The 20,579-nt window shown below is 31.3% G+C and overlaps 2 protein-coding genes across 2 annotated transcripts in view; one reads left to right on the forward strand and one right to left on the reverse strand.

The window, feature by feature from the left end:
- LOC106104065 overlaps positions 1 to 7,384 on the reverse strand; it is a 12,387-nt gene extending 5,003 nt beyond the window's left edge. The window contains exons 1-17 of the mRNA XM_013284003.1: positions 7,128 to 7,384; positions 6,809 to 7,053; positions 6,412 to 6,493; positions 6,187 to 6,318; positions 5,960 to 6,114; positions 5,796 to 5,876; positions 5,118 to 5,387; positions 4,753 to 4,835; positions 4,504 to 4,667; positions 3,889 to 4,080; positions 3,631 to 3,705; positions 2,750 to 2,902; positions 2,273 to 2,417; positions 1,713 to 1,847; positions 1,134 to 1,284; positions 422 to 550; positions 201 to 308 (exon numbers count right to left, since the gene is read on the reverse strand). Coding sequence (XP_013139457.1) covers positions 201 to 308; positions 422 to 550; positions 1,134 to 1,284; positions 1,713 to 1,847; positions 2,273 to 2,417; positions 2,750 to 2,902; positions 3,631 to 3,705; positions 3,889 to 4,080; positions 4,504 to 4,667; positions 4,753 to 4,835; positions 5,118 to 5,387; positions 5,796 to 5,876; positions 5,960 to 6,114; positions 6,187 to 6,318; positions 6,412 to 6,493; positions 6,809 to 7,053; positions 7,128 to 7,185 — 2,358 coding nt within the window. The 5' untranslated portion in view covers positions 7,186 to 7,384. The remainder of the gene's footprint in view (positions 1 to 200; positions 309 to 421; positions 551 to 1,133; positions 1,285 to 1,712; positions 1,848 to 2,272; positions 2,418 to 2,749; positions 2,903 to 3,630; positions 3,706 to 3,888; positions 4,081 to 4,503; positions 4,668 to 4,752; positions 4,836 to 5,117; positions 5,388 to 5,795; positions 5,877 to 5,959; positions 6,115 to 6,186; positions 6,319 to 6,411; positions 6,494 to 6,808; positions 7,054 to 7,127) is intronic.
- A 1,267-nt stretch (positions 7,385 to 8,651) lies between these two features.
- Positions 8,652 to 20,579, forward strand: part of LOC106104320 — a 14,031-nt gene continuing 2,103 nt past the window's right edge. The window contains exons 1-3 of the mRNA XM_013284340.1: positions 8,652 to 8,948; positions 11,701 to 11,871; positions 19,259 to 19,369. Of these exons, the coding sequence (XP_013139794.1) occupies positions 8,885 to 8,948; positions 11,701 to 11,871; positions 19,259 to 19,369 (346 nt within the window). The 5' untranslated portion in view covers positions 8,652 to 8,884. The remainder of the gene's footprint in view (positions 8,949 to 11,700; positions 11,872 to 19,258; positions 19,370 to 20,579) is intronic.

Consider the following 20,579-nt stretch of genomic DNA (forward strand, 5'->3'; position numbering starts at 1 on the left):
AAAGCGACCGCTGCCCATAAACATCCGCTATTGCAGATGCGTTGTCTACCCTTAATTGACGGAGGAGACGCACATAAAGAGGACATTTCCTTCTTATACGTCTCCTTCACCGTCAAATCCACTTTTCTTTGGATGGTCTGTTTGGACAATTTCGGACATACATTGAGATTATATTAAAACATATACATTTAGATATATGCAAAATATTTACCTTTCTCAGGTAAATAGATACTGCCTGTTTTAACGTTTATATTGTAATTCTGATCGAGATCTTCGCATAATTTTTCATATACACTCTGCAGGTGTACCTGTAAAGAATAACATTAATTGCTTTATTTAATAATACAATACCAAGGACATACATAAAAAATTGTGATTTCAAGATAATAATAATAATCTAATAGCATACAAAACCCCTTACCTTTCTCACGTAAAAATGATCCGGGCTTATTATACTAGTTATGTAGACTTCTTCCATTGTTTTCAAATTATAGTCACTATTGTTTATAAACAGCTTCGGCTTTTTACCGGCATTTATATTTTTTGGGTACTGCAAAAAGAAACATCTAATTACATTTTTAAATATGTTTTAGTCATATATAAATATCTCATGTTTGATTTCTGTGGTTATATAACATTTTACATTACGATCATGGTTTAATGTAGACGATTATATGTGTACGTGTCACTGCAGTCGAAAAATATAGCGATGTTTCGAAAAAAAATAGTGTTAAACCGTCATCTATGAAATAAAATAAGAAAGTGTATGCATGCGCGGCTAAGGCTGTAGCTAGCAATTTCTATAGATAGGGCGGAACAAAAAAAACAATTGATTTGCCCTTAAAGGAAGGTCCAAAGGCAGGCTTAAAAAGATATCACAAGTCACAAACTAGTAAGTTCGGAAATGTTTAGATATAATAATAATAATAATAATAATGCTTGAGTCATCGGATTCCGCAGCCTGTGGTGCTCTATTTTTTATATAATATGTTTTATTTTATTTCTATATCAAATCTATTATATAGAAAATATGAAATAAACATATATGATAATAATAATAATATCTGCAATTTTTATCTCAAATTATGAATAAAGAATTGAATTATAATTTATGTTAGCTTCTGGCTGCGTACCGGTATCTTGTGGTTGAGGAGGCGCGCGCGGCCCTGGAAGGCGAGCGCGTGCGCCAGGCTGACGCCGTTCTCGTACGTGGTGACGTCACACTCCACGCTGACGCCGCTCGCCGCGCACCGCACGCGCTGGATGTGCACCACCGTCTGCTTGCTGGTGCACAATATTTCATCCAGTACTATTACCGTATTTTTTATTTCTTTATAGATAACTATAATCGATATTAACTTCAGGAAAAAAAATATTTTTGTTATAAAGTATCAAAAAAATTGTTCTCTACTTCTACTTCCTCTTCTAAATCGGTTGAATAGTTTTTAACTTTTTTCAATATATACACAAATATAAATCCTTCCTCTTTACATTTAGTATAGATGTGATTTTTATCGAAATCTACACAACCCATTTAACTGATATCCGTCACTAGTTAACAATGATTTATACAAAACATATATCTATGCCAGATTCCAACGAGATTGGCGATATCTATTTACCATATTAAAAAAATATATTTTTTTGTATCGCCACATTTAAAGTATAAATAAATATTGTCAGTTAGTGAGGTAGTGAGATATAATGATTACTTGTCGGTGATGTTCTGTATGAGGAGCGCGTCGTCGCTGGTCCAGGCGCCGGCGCGCGGCTCGCAGTTCGCCAGCGAGCAGTTGACCGCGAAGGGGGCCGGCGACTGCGCACGCGCGGGCGACAGCAGCCGCAGTCTGACAATATAACCATCATATTACTAATACTATAAACTAGCTTTCGCTCGCGACTCCGTTCATTCATCTATACTATTATAATAAAGCGTAAACACACACTTCTTTGTTGCCTAAGATGTCAGCAATTATAGCATATTTTTGAATAATTCATTTTGTAATAAAAAGCCCTACACTCACGTCTTTATCCAAATATTTTGGATAAACACCCTAAAGTGGGAAAGAGACCATAAGTTGCTGCCAACATCAAGAAAGCAAGATTGTCATGTCATATCATTTTGACATTTGCTATTGATAATTTGACAAATGTAAACAATAAAATATTTTTTTTATAATTTTATGTGGACGAAACCTCACAGGAACAGCTAATTTCTTATATAAGTTATCAAGTTTTCGGATAAGTATTTATAAATACATGAAACACATACTTATCTATAGTAACAACTTCAGTACTTCCAAAGTCCATACAAAAGACATGGTACAAGTTTTTGTTGGAGTCCTTCTTCTCTATGCCGGTGACTCGGCAGCGCTGCCACAGGTTGTCAGTTTTATTGAACACTAAGTATGACTTGCCTGAAAAAAAAATACACTATAAAAAAATAACAAAAAACAATACTATAAACAACTATAATAATTTGCATTAATAGCTCTTGCTCACGACAACGTCCGCGTCGAATTAAAAAATAACATAGCTTTTCAATGGTGACATAATTTTTACACTAGCCTAGTAGTCATTGAGTTATTTCAAAACATACAAAAATACAAATCTTTCCTCTTTATAACATTAGTATAAATTTAAACCTGTTTCGGCGACCCTACGAGAGTAGGATAAGGAGGAAGATGATTAAGTAAATTATTCAATTATTTTTTTACAGTTAAATGTCAATTATCCATTAAATACGTACCTTCTGCAATACTGTTAACAGACGGTTTAGGCAGGGAGACGGCGTTTCGAAACTCCTTTATTAACTCTTCAAGCATCGGCATATGAATAACTCGTTGCACGTAAAAGTTATGCGGCGTCACGATATGTGATATATACACTAGTTCTTGACCACCTTAAAATATAAAAAAAAAATTATGTAAAAAAAACAATAAAATATAACCAGAAATACACTTTAGATATGCGATAACCCTCTAAGGTCAATTAAGAACTAACTATCATCACTCTATTATACATCTAAAGTATTGTATTGCATTGCAACGGTCAGCTGTCAATTTCTAGTAACTAACTATGACATCATCTATGGTGTGTGACTTGTGTTATGTCTGTACTGTCTGTAAATTGTTGGAATGCAAAAGTAGACTAAACAAAGATAAAGAATGAGAAAAACAAATAAAATACTAGGAGTAATTTTAAAATTAGAAATATAACTGCAATAAAAAATAAAGAATTGAATCACATAGAGTATCAATTAAATTCAATGTTTCGCACAAAACATGAATGATTTTGTAAGGGAATTCCCTGGCTTTTTAAAAACAGGAATCCTAGTTCAGATGCCAAAGCAACACTGATTGATGTAGTTATCCTTAGTGTTTAATAAATATATTATTTTTATTCTTACATACAGAACATTACATTTGTAACTTTAACTTATTACATTGTAACTGAGAGCTATACAAAACTAATTTAAACTTTACACTGTTAGTTGAATAACAGATCATTAACAGGCACATTAAGTCATTTTATTGTTATTTTAAAAGAGCCATTAGTGTAAAAAGTTACATTAAATCTACACTAAGGGATTACTATATGACTAAGTATGGTATTCAGAAAAGTATATACCTGCACACAATGGCTTAGGTTGTGGGATCTCTTGATATGGTGACACTTGGTGTACAGGCTTGTACAGTCCATCATCTGTAAAATGTTATGTCATTTCATATATGTTGTCTGCTCAAGGTCTTATCTACGAACATTGTTCTCTCCCCAAATCCCATTACGTTACTATGGTCCAAGCCGTTAAGATATTTGAATACTTTTAAACTTTGCGATAAAAATTTTAATTAAAAATGAAAAAGGCTTAATGAACAATAATATTACCTCTGATGCTTGAACTTTTGTAAGAGGAATCACTATTGAGTGAATTCAAGGATGAGACGGAAGCACTCTTGCTGCGGTATGTCGGAGCCTTTGTATAGAACAACTGAGATTTCACATTCTCTTTTTGAACATTAGGATTATTCTGAGTCTTTTTCACTCTTACATCTAAAACATGGGGAGTTAACTTAGTGACTGCAAATGAAGTATGAATAAACAAAAAATTAATAAAACCAAATTATTGTTAGAGAAAATCACAAAAAGAAACACAAGATATTAGTCATCAAACCCCAGCTTCGCTTAAATTAATAAAATACATTGTATGTAACTAAGATAATGGAGCTTTTTAATAGGGAAATAATTATTAAAATTTGTTCAGTAGTTTTAAACAAATCTTTCCTCTTTATTATATGTGTTCTTCCAGACTGTGTTCTACATCTGTTCCAAATTCCATTGGAATCTGCTCAGCAGTTTAAGCTCTAAACTCTAATAAATATCCATCCATCCAAACTTTCACATTTATAATATTAGTAAGAAGTAAGAATATAGATATATCATATGTTACATGGTTAATTTGTTGGGTGAATTTAATAATATATGAAAATATTATAATGTTACCTTTGGGCAGCTCTGGTGGAAATACTGGTGCTACGGGAGGAGGAGGTATTTCAACATTTGAATCTATTTCATCAGTAGTAAGGAGTTTAAATGTACTGTCCATTTCACCTTCCAAACGGATAAAGTCTCCAAGGAGGTTGCACGCCTCTTCATTGACAACAACACTGAAATATTGACAACAAAATAAACAATACTGATTAATAAACTAGGAAAAAGGTTAGTAATATCAATGAATTTTTGTTAACTTACTTAATATCACCTTTATTCTGGCTTAAGTACCAAGGACTATTAACAACTTTCTTAGCATCCTCTAGTAGCAAAGACATGTTAGCCTGAAATTAAAAAATATTTACAAAATTTATAATATACTAAAGAAATATTAATAAAGGAGTTTTTTAAACACTCATTAAAAAGCATGATGTAACTTTACAGCTGTTGCTCGCGACAATGTTCGCGTGAAATTAATAAATAGTAAAAAATAAAGCCTATGTACTCAGTGATAACAAAGCTTTTTAACGGTGTCAGATATCGGCCCAGTAGTTTTCGAGTTACTTCAATTAATACAAAGATACAACTTTTTCCTCTTTATAATATTTAGTATAAATGTGTATTACCTGTTTAATTTTCTCCACACTTAAAGATTTTTTCACAGAATTAGACACATATATTGCATTCTTGATTGAATCAGCAAGTGATTTTTTAGCATTTTCTAGAGATTCTTTCTCTGCTGTCCTTAGTTTAACAATTTTACTGACTGTCTCATCTTTAAGAGTTTGCACAATAGATGAAAGCTTGGAGAAACTTTGTTCCACCTCTTTTTCGATATGTGACAGTTCTGAAGATCCACTATCATTTTCAATATTATATAAAATATGGCCAATATCCTGCAATAACATCAAAAGCGTTAATAAATCTGCTTCAATATAATGTGCCAACCCTCTGTAAGGGATTTGGACAAATGGACGATGAATTTGCTTCAATCTTACTAATATTTAATTTTTCTTTCTTAATTCATACTAAATGCGAAAGTATAGATGGATGGATGTTTTTTTACAAGATAACTATAGAACAGTTCAAATGGATCTTAATGAAATTTGGTACAAATGTAGAACCCAATCTCAGTCTAGGGTCGAGTACTGGTTTCTTTAAAATAAAAAAAAATTAAAAGCTGGAAGAGCACATAAGCTAGTTGCTATGTTTTTTTTATATCTGGTGCAGACTTAGCAACTGGTAAAATAAAGTATATTTAAATATACCTTCATACAAAATAACAGTTAAATTAATTTACTTACAACTGCAGTTTTGGTTAACCGTCTATAAGTTTCATCTACCTTAGGGCAGATTTCAGCTAAATCTTCCAAAAGCTGTTCATTCTGCACATAAAATAAAAAAAGCAATCCATTATTGACATCTAATCATTAAGTTAATCAACTGAAATAAAAAAAATTTCACTAACAACTTCTTGTGTGGACACCAAGTTGTGATTTTTGCACGATTTTTCACCTCCAATTACCAAACAATCCATACAGATTGGTTTAGAACAGTCCTTGCAATAGTACTCCAATGGTTTTTCTGCATGTACTTTGCAATTATTTGTTGCTAATTCTGGTTCTACAATAAATAAGAGCATTCATAACTTCATCAACATTATAAAGAAACATTTTTAATAAACTTATTACGCACCTATATTTTGGAGAACATGATTTCTAAATATGACAAAGTTCTTATGACTTTTGCTGAAACAAACCTCACACAGTACTGTTGCACATTGTCTACACATTTTAGTTGTTGGATTCGTACATTCCAAGCATTGACCTGAAAAATAAGTAATAGGCTGTTGTACATGCCCATTCACCCATGAGTATGACTCTTGTGACAATTAAGTTAAATATAGATAAAGACACTTACTTAGACATGTTTCTGTTGTCTGAAGAAGTGCTTTCAAATTAAGAAAACAATCATCATCACTATTCTTCACTTCATTTTTTGCCTGAAAGACACAAACCTATTTATTAAAATTCAAAACATGTTCATACATGAATTACAGTATACATCAATAAACTAATTAGTTATGAAAACCTAAGGATAATATTCCAAATATATCAGACTAAACTTTTAGTCCACATTATTTGATAAAGAAATGTTCAGAGTTAACTAAAGTGTGTTTTAACTTGTAAGTTTAATTACTTTTATGTGCTTAATGATTCGATAAGCATGGTATAAAAAGTATGAAACTTGTATTGATATTTACTCATAATAATATAATAAGACTTATTTAAACTGAGTAATAGTTTTAAAATTCTACCTCTAAAAGCTCTAGTGATAACTCTCCAAGCATATATATGTTGACTGGAAACAATTGCCGTAGTTTTAATTTGTTTGTTACCAATAACTTAACATCGTTAGTTTCTATTTCCATATCTTTATGACAAATTTTGCATTCTATGGGTTCTTCAAACTTGACCAAATTTGTAATACAATTTTCGCACATAGAATGGCCGCACTTTAAAAAAAGCGGTATGTTTTCGGGGTTTTGTTTTGAAGATATCACTGCAAAGACAAACTCAAAAATATTATTGAGATTAACTAATTTGCTAGCTATGGAATTATTATAATAATCTTACACTTCAAGCTGAAAAACTGACTGCAATTTGGACAACATTTTTTAATTTTTGTATTCATTGCTGATGCTGATTTACGATCAGAAACAAATTAACATTTAAATAGCATTACTATTTTACATTTAATAATATATCTACACTTAGTGCTTAGCATTTATTTTTAACAAAATTTAAATTGGACTTGACTTATTTTTTTGCCTTGAAAACAAAATCAAACTTCAAACGAATGGCGGAGCGATGGTCCCACCGGGTCATAGATAATAGACAAGCTAAGAGGCAAGTTTACAAAGAGTACCTATCTATAGCCACTGGTGTAGCCTTTTTTTCTTTTTCTATTGTTGTCTGGGGGAAATCTTCCAAAAAAACCCTGGCCTCTGGGGGAAAGCAGAATTATGTGGGATTTGAATTTGAAATTGTAAAATACAATCTTCGGATTCATTATTAGGTTTGGCTGTCAGCGGAAAAAACGTTATTTCCGTTTCAGGATTATTAATTATTGAGCAGTAGCTTCGCTTCAATTTTTGGAATTAAATTCGCACTGTGGGACCCCTTAGTAATCACTTAAGGACTCTAAGTGCGACTGTAAATCACTTAACTAATATCAAGCGAGAATTTAAGAAAAACTTAGTTAAGTTGTAGAAACTTGTATTAATAATTTATGTTCTCACTTATCGCACGCATAAACCTTTTGCTAACGACCATTGTAATAATATTACTTGAATTAAGCCGTGTCATAAGAATATAAAAATTATACTACAGTGGTAGAATCTCCATTAGCTTTATCTGCTGCTCGTCTGATTAGCTCGACCGCTGAAATGAACCACGATCACATGGAAAACAAGCGTGAACTGAAAGTAGGCATATGTATGATGTCGAGGTATTTCTTACCTCCACAGTAAGAAAAACCTCGACATCATAAGACCAAAAACAAGGATTTCTATGCTTTTCTAAGGAGGGGACGGGATAAGTTCGATAAAAAAGAGAAAAGGGACGGGAAAAATGCTTTATTGTTTTATCTTCTCCTATGTCCAATAAAATAAGCTAACGCATTTTGATGTTGCAGATGTCTTTTGGTAGGTCACTTAACATCAAGGATGCTGGTCGCAAAATTTAAGGTTTATTAGTAGACGATCAGGAATGGGGAATCATTTAAACCATTATGACAAAAAATCTGTAACCATCAAGCAACGATGCAAATTTTACGACTTAAGAATCCACATGATTAATCTTAAATACTGACCCAAGTTGTGATATAACTAAATGAAGGAACTAGCAAAAGTTATGTAATGGTACACCTGCTGTGCAGTTGCTATAATCTTTTTTAACTTAATGTGTATAATTACGCAACAATCTAAGTATGTTCATTTTGCTTTGATGTTGTTTTGTAGTCTACAAGAAAATCTAATACGCATCGTTGCCTATTTTGACTATTTCTTTAGATGAAGCGGCCTCCCATTAGTTGAAAACGTTTAGAGGTCAATGAAGTAATGTTTCCTATAGCTTTTTTATTTGGATGTATTAAGTTATACGTGGAGTGAGCATTGCGCGGTCGGCTGTCCCCGAAAGCGCACGCAAGTACCGCTCTTACACAATTTATGAGCCGAGTGTGAGACGTCGCGGTTCCATAAGTCACAGTTTTAAAACCATTTTAGCTGAGCCGCGATTTATTCGATGTTCTTTATAATTTATTCTAACGTGTAGTTCTATCGTGTATCAAGATATGTTGGTGTATTCATTTATTAGATAATATTAAAATCACGATGAAAGGATTAAAAGCGATTTTCAGATTTTTGGTGCTCATCATAACGTGTTTGACCTTCACCGGTAAGACAAATTTATAAAAATATTAAAATCAAATACTGATATGTAAAGTTACAAATAAGTTATGTATTGGTGAAATAAGATATTATTTCAATAAGCTTACGCTGACCTTACGAAGTATTAGGTTTGTTTCTTGTAAATACATATTACGAAAGATGACCTCATAGTTAATGGGATAGAGGATACTTAAGTTATATATTCTATAATTTAAAGTTATGGTGGATGTTTTTAGTTCTTCCAAAACTAAGATGTAGTTACCTATAGTTTTTCAGACAATTACTTAAATTTTTACGTTAAATTAAGTTTTCAGCTAAAGGTGTAGCTTCATAATGTCTAAGTATTATTTATTTAACTACTGTTTACAATTGTATTTTTAAAATCCTCTTTGATTATAATCAGGCTCAAGTACATATTCTAATTACGATAGCTGGAATTTTAAAAATTTAATTATAACATATTTCATTCGGACATAATAAGTAAACGTTATCATACTAATATTATCTTACTAATTCTTACTAATATTATAAATGCGAAAGTTTAAACGGATGGATGGATGTTTGTTAGAGTTTGTAACCAAAACGTCTAAACGGATTTTGATGAAATTTGGAATAGATGTACTCGTAGATCATAATCTGGAAGAACACAAAGGCTACTTACTTTTGCATCTTATTTTTTTTATTTCACGCGGACGGAGTCGCGGGCAAAACGTAGTAACATATAATGGCAATCTATTACTATTTTATAATAATAGCACATATTGCCTAATTTATGTAATTCATTTATTTTCCTACACAAAATACTGCATTAGGCCGTAAATTACGTAAACGCAACGTAATAAATATCTGTTCATCATTTCGGTAAAATGTTCTCAACAAATTTAAATTAATCTGTTAAAATTAATATCTCTCATTGGAAACTCGGTCATAAATAAATGCATGATGCGTGTAAGGACTGTTGAAGGCAGTTGCGGTTGATTAAGTTGGGTATCCCGTATCCCATACTAAGGTTATTATAGTGTTAACCTTTGTAATACATAAATCATTTATAAATACATATGTAAGGAAAAGGATTGCATTATTAGAAATTATATTTCTGATGTACGCGTAAAAAAAGAATGTTTATCAATAGACATAAAAAGGACTGGTTGCATGTTTTTTAGTTGTTTTAAAATATTTTGCTTCATGTTTTAATTATAATGTTAATAGCTAGGACACTAAATAAAAAAGATTTTATTCCTTTAATTATGCTTCTTTTTTAACTTAAAGTGCTAACGAGGATAGATCAATATTCGATTTTATTACGAGGCGGACTTTACTGACGTCAGTGTTGCTTAATTTCCACCGCCTTTAAAATATAATTTATATTGTTTTACAAGTTATAATTAACTACGTTCAAAAAATGATTGGCCATTTGATAAAGCCCGATCTGATAACACCTATTGTTACAGATCTTTTGTTTTTACCTAGGCTATTAATATTACTATAAAAATGAAATGTTTTTTTTAGAATTCTTATTATATGTATCCATTTGATAAATTAGTACATTACCTTATGTTGCTATTTAGTTTTTTAGCAAATTACATGTTGACATTGGACATTTTAGTCAAAATATACTAATGAGTACGGTTCATTCATCATCACAACCCAATTTCCATATAAATTAAGATGAAGGTTCATCAAAACCGTTCTAGATATTAAATTTTAATAAATAGTAGTGAAGGCAACTCTTAAAGATTTTATTTGCAGAAATTAGCCAAGTACAGTTCCTTATAAGTAAATATATTTGAAAAATTTATTTAGAAGTTGCAAAATTTAGATGATCTTAATGTGGTGATTACTTTAAGAATGTTATTTTTTGCGGGTAGTTGACGGTAGATTGCGTGATGTAGCAACCCGCATCGGTCACTGTATGCATGGTTTATGTACATACATGTATTTAATTGACTGATCTTTCTTGCTACACTTGTGTAATGGTGTTTAAACCACTCCTAAGTAGATATAACAAGCAATAGCAACTCTTAGAATTCCAATGGTAGGTATAGCTTACATCACTATTACAGTTTATTCGCTTTTTAAGACTTGTCAAACAATTGAAAAATTTATTTATAAGTCAGATCTAGTGAGCAGGAACAAAGCAGTTATATTCTAATTGACTTAATTACTACTGACATATCGATTTGGAGGGAAAGATTTTGTGGCGAATAGGGCGAGATAACCACAGGGAAACTATGAGAAAATCCATACATTGTAATAGTGGTGTGACCATCGTATTACGAGATATCTTTTACTTATTGCATTTAAAGTAATACCGCATCATGTTTTTGAAGAAATGATTGATGAATTGTCTAACCTTGTGGTGTCTGTATGTGTTGCAAAATTGTGCTACCCACAAAAGTTGATTGGTTGAGTTTTCGTTACCAAATCATCTGGTGTGTTACAAAAAATTATATTTACTAGTAATTTAAGCAACGACACTAGTATTATAGGAAATGATATTGTAGATTAAAATAAATTTATTTTACGTCTATACGACCCGATCTTCGTAACCCTGTAAACAAATTGAATATATCGTTTCTAGTCATTTTCGTATCTTAAGATATCTAGATTTAAAACGATAAACGCAAGTTTAGAAATAAACAATGTTTATTTTACTAAAAAATAGACATAAACGAAGTGAGAACTATAGTAAGAATCCATTCTTCTATCATGTTTTTGTTAGCAACCTTCAGTGTTAATGAACATTTACATATTTTTAGGTGGTTTAGAAGAAGGTACACGGGTGAAGCGGGTGCGAGCTGAGAGTTCTGGTGTGCGAGACCCTGCGCAGGCGCTTGACGCCCCCGAGCCCGACACAGTTGTCCCTGCGCCACCTTCCTTCCTCATACCCTCAGTCAAGGAGTACTTGGAACTTGGCATGGCTATACCCGGTAAGTAAACATAAGTTAATGAAAATAATCTAGCTGTTTATGTGTGAGAAAAAAACGTAGACTTTAATCTGATGTAATAAATGTAGTTAGGTGGTTTATAAAATTGTTGCTATTATAATTATTTTAACTATAAATTACCACAAATGCCTTGCGAAATTTAGTTCAAAAACAGTGTAGTCTTCTGAAACTTTTAAACTTTTTGAAAACATACATCCGTATTAGGTTCTGGATCTAACGTCTAAGGTACACTTTAAACCAAATGTCGTTAGTCCGTGACTGCAGAATCAAAGGTCGTTTTCATTAAAATATAAACAAAGTTTATAAAGAACAATATTAATGCAGTGAATATAGTTAGTACTTACGATAATCACATGATTCACGTGCAATATTTTATTTAATATGCACTCGCTTTCAATGACTTCTTGTGTAAGACGCTACATATATTTTAAATTGAAAATCAGTCTGTAACTAAGGTATTTAATAAGGAGAATCACTATAAAATGGTAATATTCGTAATACATGTTAAGGAAATCTTGCTTTGTTGACCTAATAACCCCAGACTTTTATAATAAGGTGTACTTGAGAGAGGGAGGACTAGACACTTGTAGTGGAGGAGAAGTACTCTCAAGTACCACTGATAAGGACATAGCCCTTAAACAAAAAGAAGATAATTAAAAACTATTTGTTGGATGAGTTTTTTATTAATCAAGCTTAAAATAAGAATGACTCATGGTATCGTCATTGTATTTTTATATCCATGATTCGTGACTGAGGAGCGTCTTTTAAGCGATTTAAGTATAGGTACAAGTGTACCTTGATGATTGTATTTAATAGCGTATTCAGTGCGTGAACTCAGAATTTAGATGATTAGTCATTCTGTCGACAGTTTGCAACACGTCAGAGATATGAGAGTCCAGAATGAAGTCATGCGAAGACTTTTTTTAACACTCGAACGAACCAAGCAAATGTGGAATGATTAATTAATAAAAAGTATCGGTGATTTTTATACACTTGTAACATTTATGATAAAATAATATGTTGAATATAAAAGTGAATTTTAGACTGGTGTTTGGGTAGGAAATTATTAAGCCACAGTCATCACTAAACGTGTTCTAAAAATTTATAATAAAAAAGAGATTTATCGTATTATTTGAGTATCACTTACAATGATTCATATTGTACTTTATACAAGTTCATCTAACAAAGATTATAATTCAAAAAGGCCCTTACGTCATAGATTAGGCATCAATGAAGTACACTATATACAGAATGGGACGTGGGTATATTTCAGGCCACACCTTCAAGGTGAATCTATGGTGTCGTGTTCTGAACGACCTCGCTCCATCGGGCTTTGTTTGACTTCTTAATTCTGTTAACAATCGCTCATTATTACTTCGTTGGTAATCATTGCGCTTTGTGTAACCCGGTCAAACCCGATCGGCCATTTGAGCAATAACTCACTGAAATAAATATGGCGGAATTAATATTGCACCGGTATCTTTTTGTGTTATTATATATATCGTGTGCTTTAATTTATAACACAAAATTTATTAAATAACGGTGGATCTCTTATGAGTATAAAAATTAAAAACGCCTATCTTATAAAAAAAATAAACGTCTTGCTTCTTACTACGATAATGGTCCATATATTCTAAGGTAAATTATTTCTACGCATGGAAACTTTAGATATTTCTTAATAATATACAAGTAGATACGTCTTAATAAAACACAAGTGTAATAGTAATTATTAATTATTAACGAAATATTAAATTGACACTTTTGATGCGGCAAAAAGCAGTTTGAAACTTGCAAGTTTGTTAGTAATATTTACAATGTCCCTGCAACTGGCCACGGCTATGTGGGTCGTGTGTGCAACGAAATATTACCGCCGAATCATATGTACGTGTAAACACTTTGGAGTCTTCAATTCGCAGATGCATACGTTAAATTTCAAGACTCATCTTTCGTAAGAGAAATTTCACGTTTCAAGGACGATTAGAATTTTGCATGCAACTTTTTGTCTATTATATTTGTATGATTTCTATCTAAAATAGTCTGATTTTTCTTGACAATATTTAAATGAATTACAAATTGTATGCTTATTTCATATTTATCCTACTTTTTTCTTGTGGTTTATTACAGTAATTTGAATATATGCAATGTGTCTTCGATGTCTGATAACCTTAGTGTACACTTTTTTATGGCTTGACATTATTAACAGACAAAGGTCATAGTGAAGGCATACGAGTTAGAAAAAAATCTAGACTACCGTACCGCTTTTTCACATAAAAATAGTTAGCTATTATATCTATTATCTACCACAATTAAATAAAAACAAAAGAAAAAATCACACAAAAAATGTTTTTATTGTACACGAATAATTTTAACAGGTAGTATTGAAAACTGGCTTTATCGTATTTTATTGAATAAAAATATTGGAACCGGTTGATGAACAGGTTCCACAGTTTCTTCATCCCTTTACAATAAAGAATAAGCAGTAAATAAAATAAAAGTAAATCCTAAAACCTGACTCCTCAAATAATATAAACCTGTTAACATTAAGCCTGGATCATCGTCCTAAGGGCTATGTGGCCAGTACTTTTTTCATACAGATATTCGTGTTCTAGTTTATTTTTTAATATTTCCATATGTTCTTGAATAAGGTTACACCGCGTACAATTTGTTCAAAGAAATTAGCACGACAATAATAATTGTTTCCTGCATAAATGTAATTTTGTCAGTCGACTGACAATGGCAGGGAGGTCGTAAGACAATCGACTAGGCGGGCCGACTTGTAATTATGTTTGTATGGAAATTCAAATTTCATGTAATACATATAAGCAATTCGAACACTGTTGATATGTAAAGTTAATGAAGCGGTTTCGGCAACGCATGCTAATGCATTTGCGGTTGACTTACTGCGTGTTTTAAACGTCTTAATCTATTGCATTAGAGCGATTTCGTGATTACAGTACACATTTAAACAACTTTGTTTTAAACAACTTGCTTTAATTCGCATTACTTTCCTTTAAAAAAATATTTACGTAAATTTTGTATTAGTTACTCGTATATATTGAAAATACACAAGTCTGAAATTAATTAATGCTTAGCATGTACTTATCGTTATTAAGGGAATGTTACTATTTTTAACAGGTCTTTTATTCATTTTATTCGAATTGTAATCCGATTACTATCAATTAATTTAAAGAAACATTTTTATTTGCCATCGGCGGCCACAAAGATGTTCCGAAATACAAAAACAAGATTCAATTATCATAATTAATCTATTCGTGATATTAACAGAATGGCCTTTTGCGGATCCAGTCGGGCCAGTTTAAAACGAAGATGTAACATAAAACTACGTATAATTAGGATGTTCACTTCGTTATACTTTGAGCGTTCACAGGTTTTATTCGATCCATCCTTTTTATTTTATCGTGAGTGCCCTTGACTGCTTTAGGGATCCGCTTATTCTTATTATAATATTTTTAAAGGACTGGAATCAACTGCTACTAGAACATTTAACTATAAAAAATATTCAAATCTCGTGAAACGAATATTCTAGATAATTCCAATATTTTTTTTACATTGAAGTATTCTATGTGAATGAAATATGTTGATCGTACCAATTCATATTTTATCATTGCCAATGTTGACAAATATTGGGGTAAAGTCACAAGTAAAGTCAAATTATTACATAAACGTGTCGATGTTGACCTTGTTCGTGTCTGTCCTCGTACGACCTTATGGTTGGCTCGAATTTATTACTTTATCTTTCGTACTTCGATGATGAGGTCCAAAATATTACATTTAATTAAACATGGCTTATGTTGCTAATATTAATTAGATCGTGATGACCTGCTCGTTATCGATATGTTTTTGGTGTAGTTAGCTAGAATATTATTCCATTTTTTAAAGGTGTTTTTATTACTTGGGGACAGTGCTTATTTATTGTTGAAGTGCAGATATATTTTAAAAAAATCTGCAAAATAAGTAACAGTCTTTAAAGGCAGGAAAAGACAAAAAAATTAAGCGTAAAAACAATAAAATATGTATAATACATTTTCACAAATTGTTATAATTCGAGTTTTAATATTTTTGAACTCAGTACGTTCGTAGATAGTATACAGATTCTCTCATTGCCAAATACGTGCATAGTCATTCATTACTCAAATGACATGAGAGAACGCAAATCAATTACTATTGTGAAACCTTCGCTTTGAGGCGTTTAATTAATTTTGAATATACGCAATTCTATGTTTGTTCTCTAAACTACTTACGATTTATTTGTAGATGTAAATTTATTGTAATGTTAACAAGTTTGTTCCTAACATCTTATATACTCGTACTAAGCTACTTATGTCTATTATTTTTCACTTAGTTAATTATATGCACTATACTTTTAATTTTTTAACACCGTAACTTCGAAGTTACATTTTCGCAACAATTGTTTTGGTGAAAATTCCTAAGTTGCTAGTGCCCTTTTCTTCGATTTAAATGAGAATGCTATTTGACATTTCCAAGCAGTAGGTCATTGAAATGTAAGACCGCACTACCGTATTGCAAGAGTCGCTTCAGGGAACGTTACAATTATCGTTACGCGATCCGTTACCTGGCTAACTGACCGAACATTTCTATTCTAGTAATCTTACTAATATTAGAAATACGAAACTTTAGATGAATGGAAGTTTGTTAGAGTTTTCAGCCTAAATGGCTGAACGAATTTGGGTGAAATTTGACATAGATGTAGAACATAGTCCGGAAGAACACTTAGACTTCTTGTTTTTGTTTTTATAATCCCAGTCAGACGGCGTTGCGTTCCAAAGCTAGTTGTTATTAAAAGAAACTAAGTCTAAAACCTTTTGTCTAATTCATATTGTAGAGACCTTTACCTAATCTTACTTAAAAATAAATATTGTAATGAGTGTAATCTACAATCTTAGCAATTATTTATCTTAATTGCTTTAAAAGATTTACTTGATAATTATTCTGATTATTAAGTACGTAACTCACTAATTTATGATGATGGTTTTTAATAGCGATGCGATGATAGAGATTTTAATCTTAAATAAAAAAAAAACAAGTTTATCACATTTTTTGTTTACAAAATACAAAATATTTTATTTGTTCTATAAAATATGTACATATATTTGTATTTATTAAGGCATCTTTTATCGTAGTCATAAAAACTAAAGCTTTACTAGCATACAATTGTTTGCTTGTTTAAGTAAAAGTTGTTTAACCAAAAACATTTAAGTATACTTTTAATTTTTTTGCCAAAATAAAATTTTTGATTATCCTTACATACATCGTAACTTTTGACACAAGAAACAAGTAATACATTAAGACGATCATAGATCGAGATCGTGCGCTGGCTATCTCGATTCGTGTTCCAATAATTGCTTTGTGCCAGTGAAAGTGGTCGCCGGCGGGGACTTTCGTTATCATAGATCCACTGCCGGGATGAGCTAAAAGCGCATACTTCGAATGAGCATTACGGTTGATATCACGGTTGAAAGAATTATATAAAAATACTCTTGTTTCACTTTTTTTAGTGGGAATAAAAGAGACGACAGTATGTTGTGGATATTTGGCAGCTTTAGTAGACTAGAATACATTGATTTGAGGTTGTTTTGATGAGAGACAGAAGAGTTAATTCAGAATATATGTACTATGCAAGTCACGATATGCATGGTAATTTAATTTAAAAAATTCTAGAATGGTATTGATCACATAAAGCATGTCATATTACAGTTGTTTTTGAACACATGTAATCAAAAACGTCTTTTAAAATGTTAAACTGATTGATTGCTAACGATTTTTAACTGTTACATAAAAAGTTCGATAAGATAAAACAATGGGTGACGAAAATTAATAGATGCTCAGTATTACAAGTAGGCTGACTGAGAACCTTATAACAATCGAGTTATTGTTACGTCGACACTAGCTATTGTAAGATACTGAAAGGTTATCGATTACTATGTAGGTAGTCGCTTCAAGAAGTCGAAAATTGAAATCTGTTACGCTAAAAGTACAAGCTGTATTAACGCCTACGATTCTTTAAAGGTTATTGGAATTGTGAAGAAACACGAAATTGTCTTTTTATATGTATTTGTGTAGTTTTTAGAAGTATTTTCTTAATTTAACCCCCCAACTATGTTTTTACTGCGTCTCTCTGTCATAATTAACGTTTCATCCGACATTTTTGGTTAAAAAATCAATAATATTGCTTTAATTGAATAAACAAACCGGAACATTACATTACCTTTAAAATACAACATTACTTCCGTTTTAGTTACATTTATATATACTATGTTACATCCTTAATATTTATCACCAATAGTAATATGAGCATTCTATGTCGCATTTAACGCTATCGTGTCAATGGCTGTTTGTTAGCGTGTACTGAACTAAGTTTACGTGACGTTTGAAAATACTGTCACTACGTTATAACTTTAATTTCCTAGCAAGACTTTAAACAGTGTCTTTATGTTTATACTTATAATTTTGCAATATTTTTTGTTAAATATGATTATTATCATATATAGATATCACTGAAAATAATTTAGATCTTACCTGAACAAATTTTCCATACAAAAGACATCAACGAATTGAATGTCGTAATACGTAATAATTCTACTGTGTTATGAAATTCATTTTAAATCAGTTCTACGCGACTATGATTTGTTTACAAGTAAGGATGATATCGTTAAGAAAATAAAATAAATCAGAAGTATCTATTTCGTTGAAGGTTAACACCTTAAACCTTGTTTTATTTCACTGCAAAATCGTGAAAGAGCAGGTTTTATTAAATGTTAATTGCAATTTTATACATATGTAAATACAAAGCAGAATATACTTTTATTTAAGTTTTAATTGTGTTCTTTTTATGGCGAAATTTTCATACGAATACAATCCTGAATCGATGTTAAGGTTTCTGACTTAGCGTAATAGTCGATAGTATCGGAACATTTAAAAGCACTATATGGTAGTCACAATCTACGATAGAATAACTGTAAACAAGCCAATTTAAAGCTAAGAATCACTTACAAATAAGCATGTTAGCCAATTACCTAAAATATAAATACATGTTTCTATGAAGGTCTAACGTAAGTGTCGGAGGTTAAGTATTGTATGTTTCACCAGAATTTTTTGAAAAATTGACAAATTATACATATCTTTGTCAAAGCAGTCAAGTTATGATATATTCAAATAATGATATTTTATTGCATGAAGCAGTTGAACTTTAAGTTCTAGTAGAGACTATGCAAAAACAACCAATAAAATAAAGAATAAGAAAATTTAGAATGTAAAATGTAATAGAAATTATCTTACCTAAGACAAAAACACTTTTAATTGAGGGATTCTTTTTGTTGGTACATTTCAGGAAAACCAGGGACGGATTATCCAATACTAGGCGCAGTGCCGTACACAAATTTCTACTGCGACGAGCAGCCCTACCCTGGCTTCTTCGCTGACATGGAAACCCGCTGTCAAGGTAAACCATATAACAACAATATTAATATTCAAAACATGTTCGCATCTCTATTCGTAAGATGCGTTTTATGTTAGTTTCGTAATTTTAATGCAAAATAAAAATCTTTAAAGTACCGACTAGACACATTTTTGTGCATAAAACGAGCGTGTTCGTCAATCATTTTTTAATAAATTCATTATTATAATATTTGAGGCAATACAAAAGCCATTATAAAATATGTCTTCCTAATGAATCATTGTTTAGCCAATGAGTGTATTTTGATAGACAAATCATATGAATAACTACTTCCCTTTAAAATTATAGAAAGTAATAAAAGTACGATATACTAAAATGAGGGCAATTAAATTGTGCGTAAAAATACAGCGTACTGACGATGTATCGTCTTTTTAAACCTTTATTAGGACCATTCAAGTTACACTTGCGTTTCTATCAATGTTAGCATAGCAATAAAATTTCCAAATAATGTTACCGTTAGTTTTTACGGTCAAAACCTTGTATTGTTCTCTATTTGTTCGAAGAGATTGAAAGGGATAGCAATATCTTTGTACGATAAGAGCATCTGAGATCTATTTGATATAGTGTTAGAAGTCAGGTCATACGCGAGCAAAACTCACGGAACCTCCTTGACATTAAACAATCACACACACATGTATAGCATTTACTAACGATGTGGCAACATTTACATTAAGTTGCGGAATTATTATCAAAATAAACGAAATCAACATTTGTAACAGAATAAAATATTTTGTAATTCGTAACATGATAAATTTTGATTACTTTCAATTTTAACTTAAATTTATGATTGCGATAGAATAATTTGCATTTTCCCGCTTTGTAATTGCAATGAAAAATCCACACATCATCATTTGTGCAACAAATCCCTTAAAAATTCACTGCTATTAAAAGAGATTCGCCAGGTGACTGTCAACGACATTGATTTTTATCTTTTAGCATTATAATGGGAAGAACATTCTAGAAACTGAAACATGTGTAAATATGATTTACCAAGTACAAGTCAATTCTACATGTACAGTATAAATTGTGCACGTTCTAGTTTTCCGCTCAATTTGATGTAGGAATTTTAATTTAGTACGTCGATAGGGTTATAATTTAAATTAATATTGATAGTTGATTGATTGCATATTCATCATGTTCGATGGCTCTGTGGCCATCAAATATAATGAATACATACATGTTATTAAAGGGGAAA

Source organism: Papilio polytes, unplaced genomic scaffold (genome assembly GCF_000836215.1).
Source record: "Papilio polytes unplaced genomic scaffold, Ppol_1.0 DF823691.1, whole genome shotgun sequence".
NCBI classification, from domain to species: Eukaryota; Metazoa; Arthropoda; class Insecta; order Lepidoptera; family Papilionidae; genus Papilio; species Papilio polytes.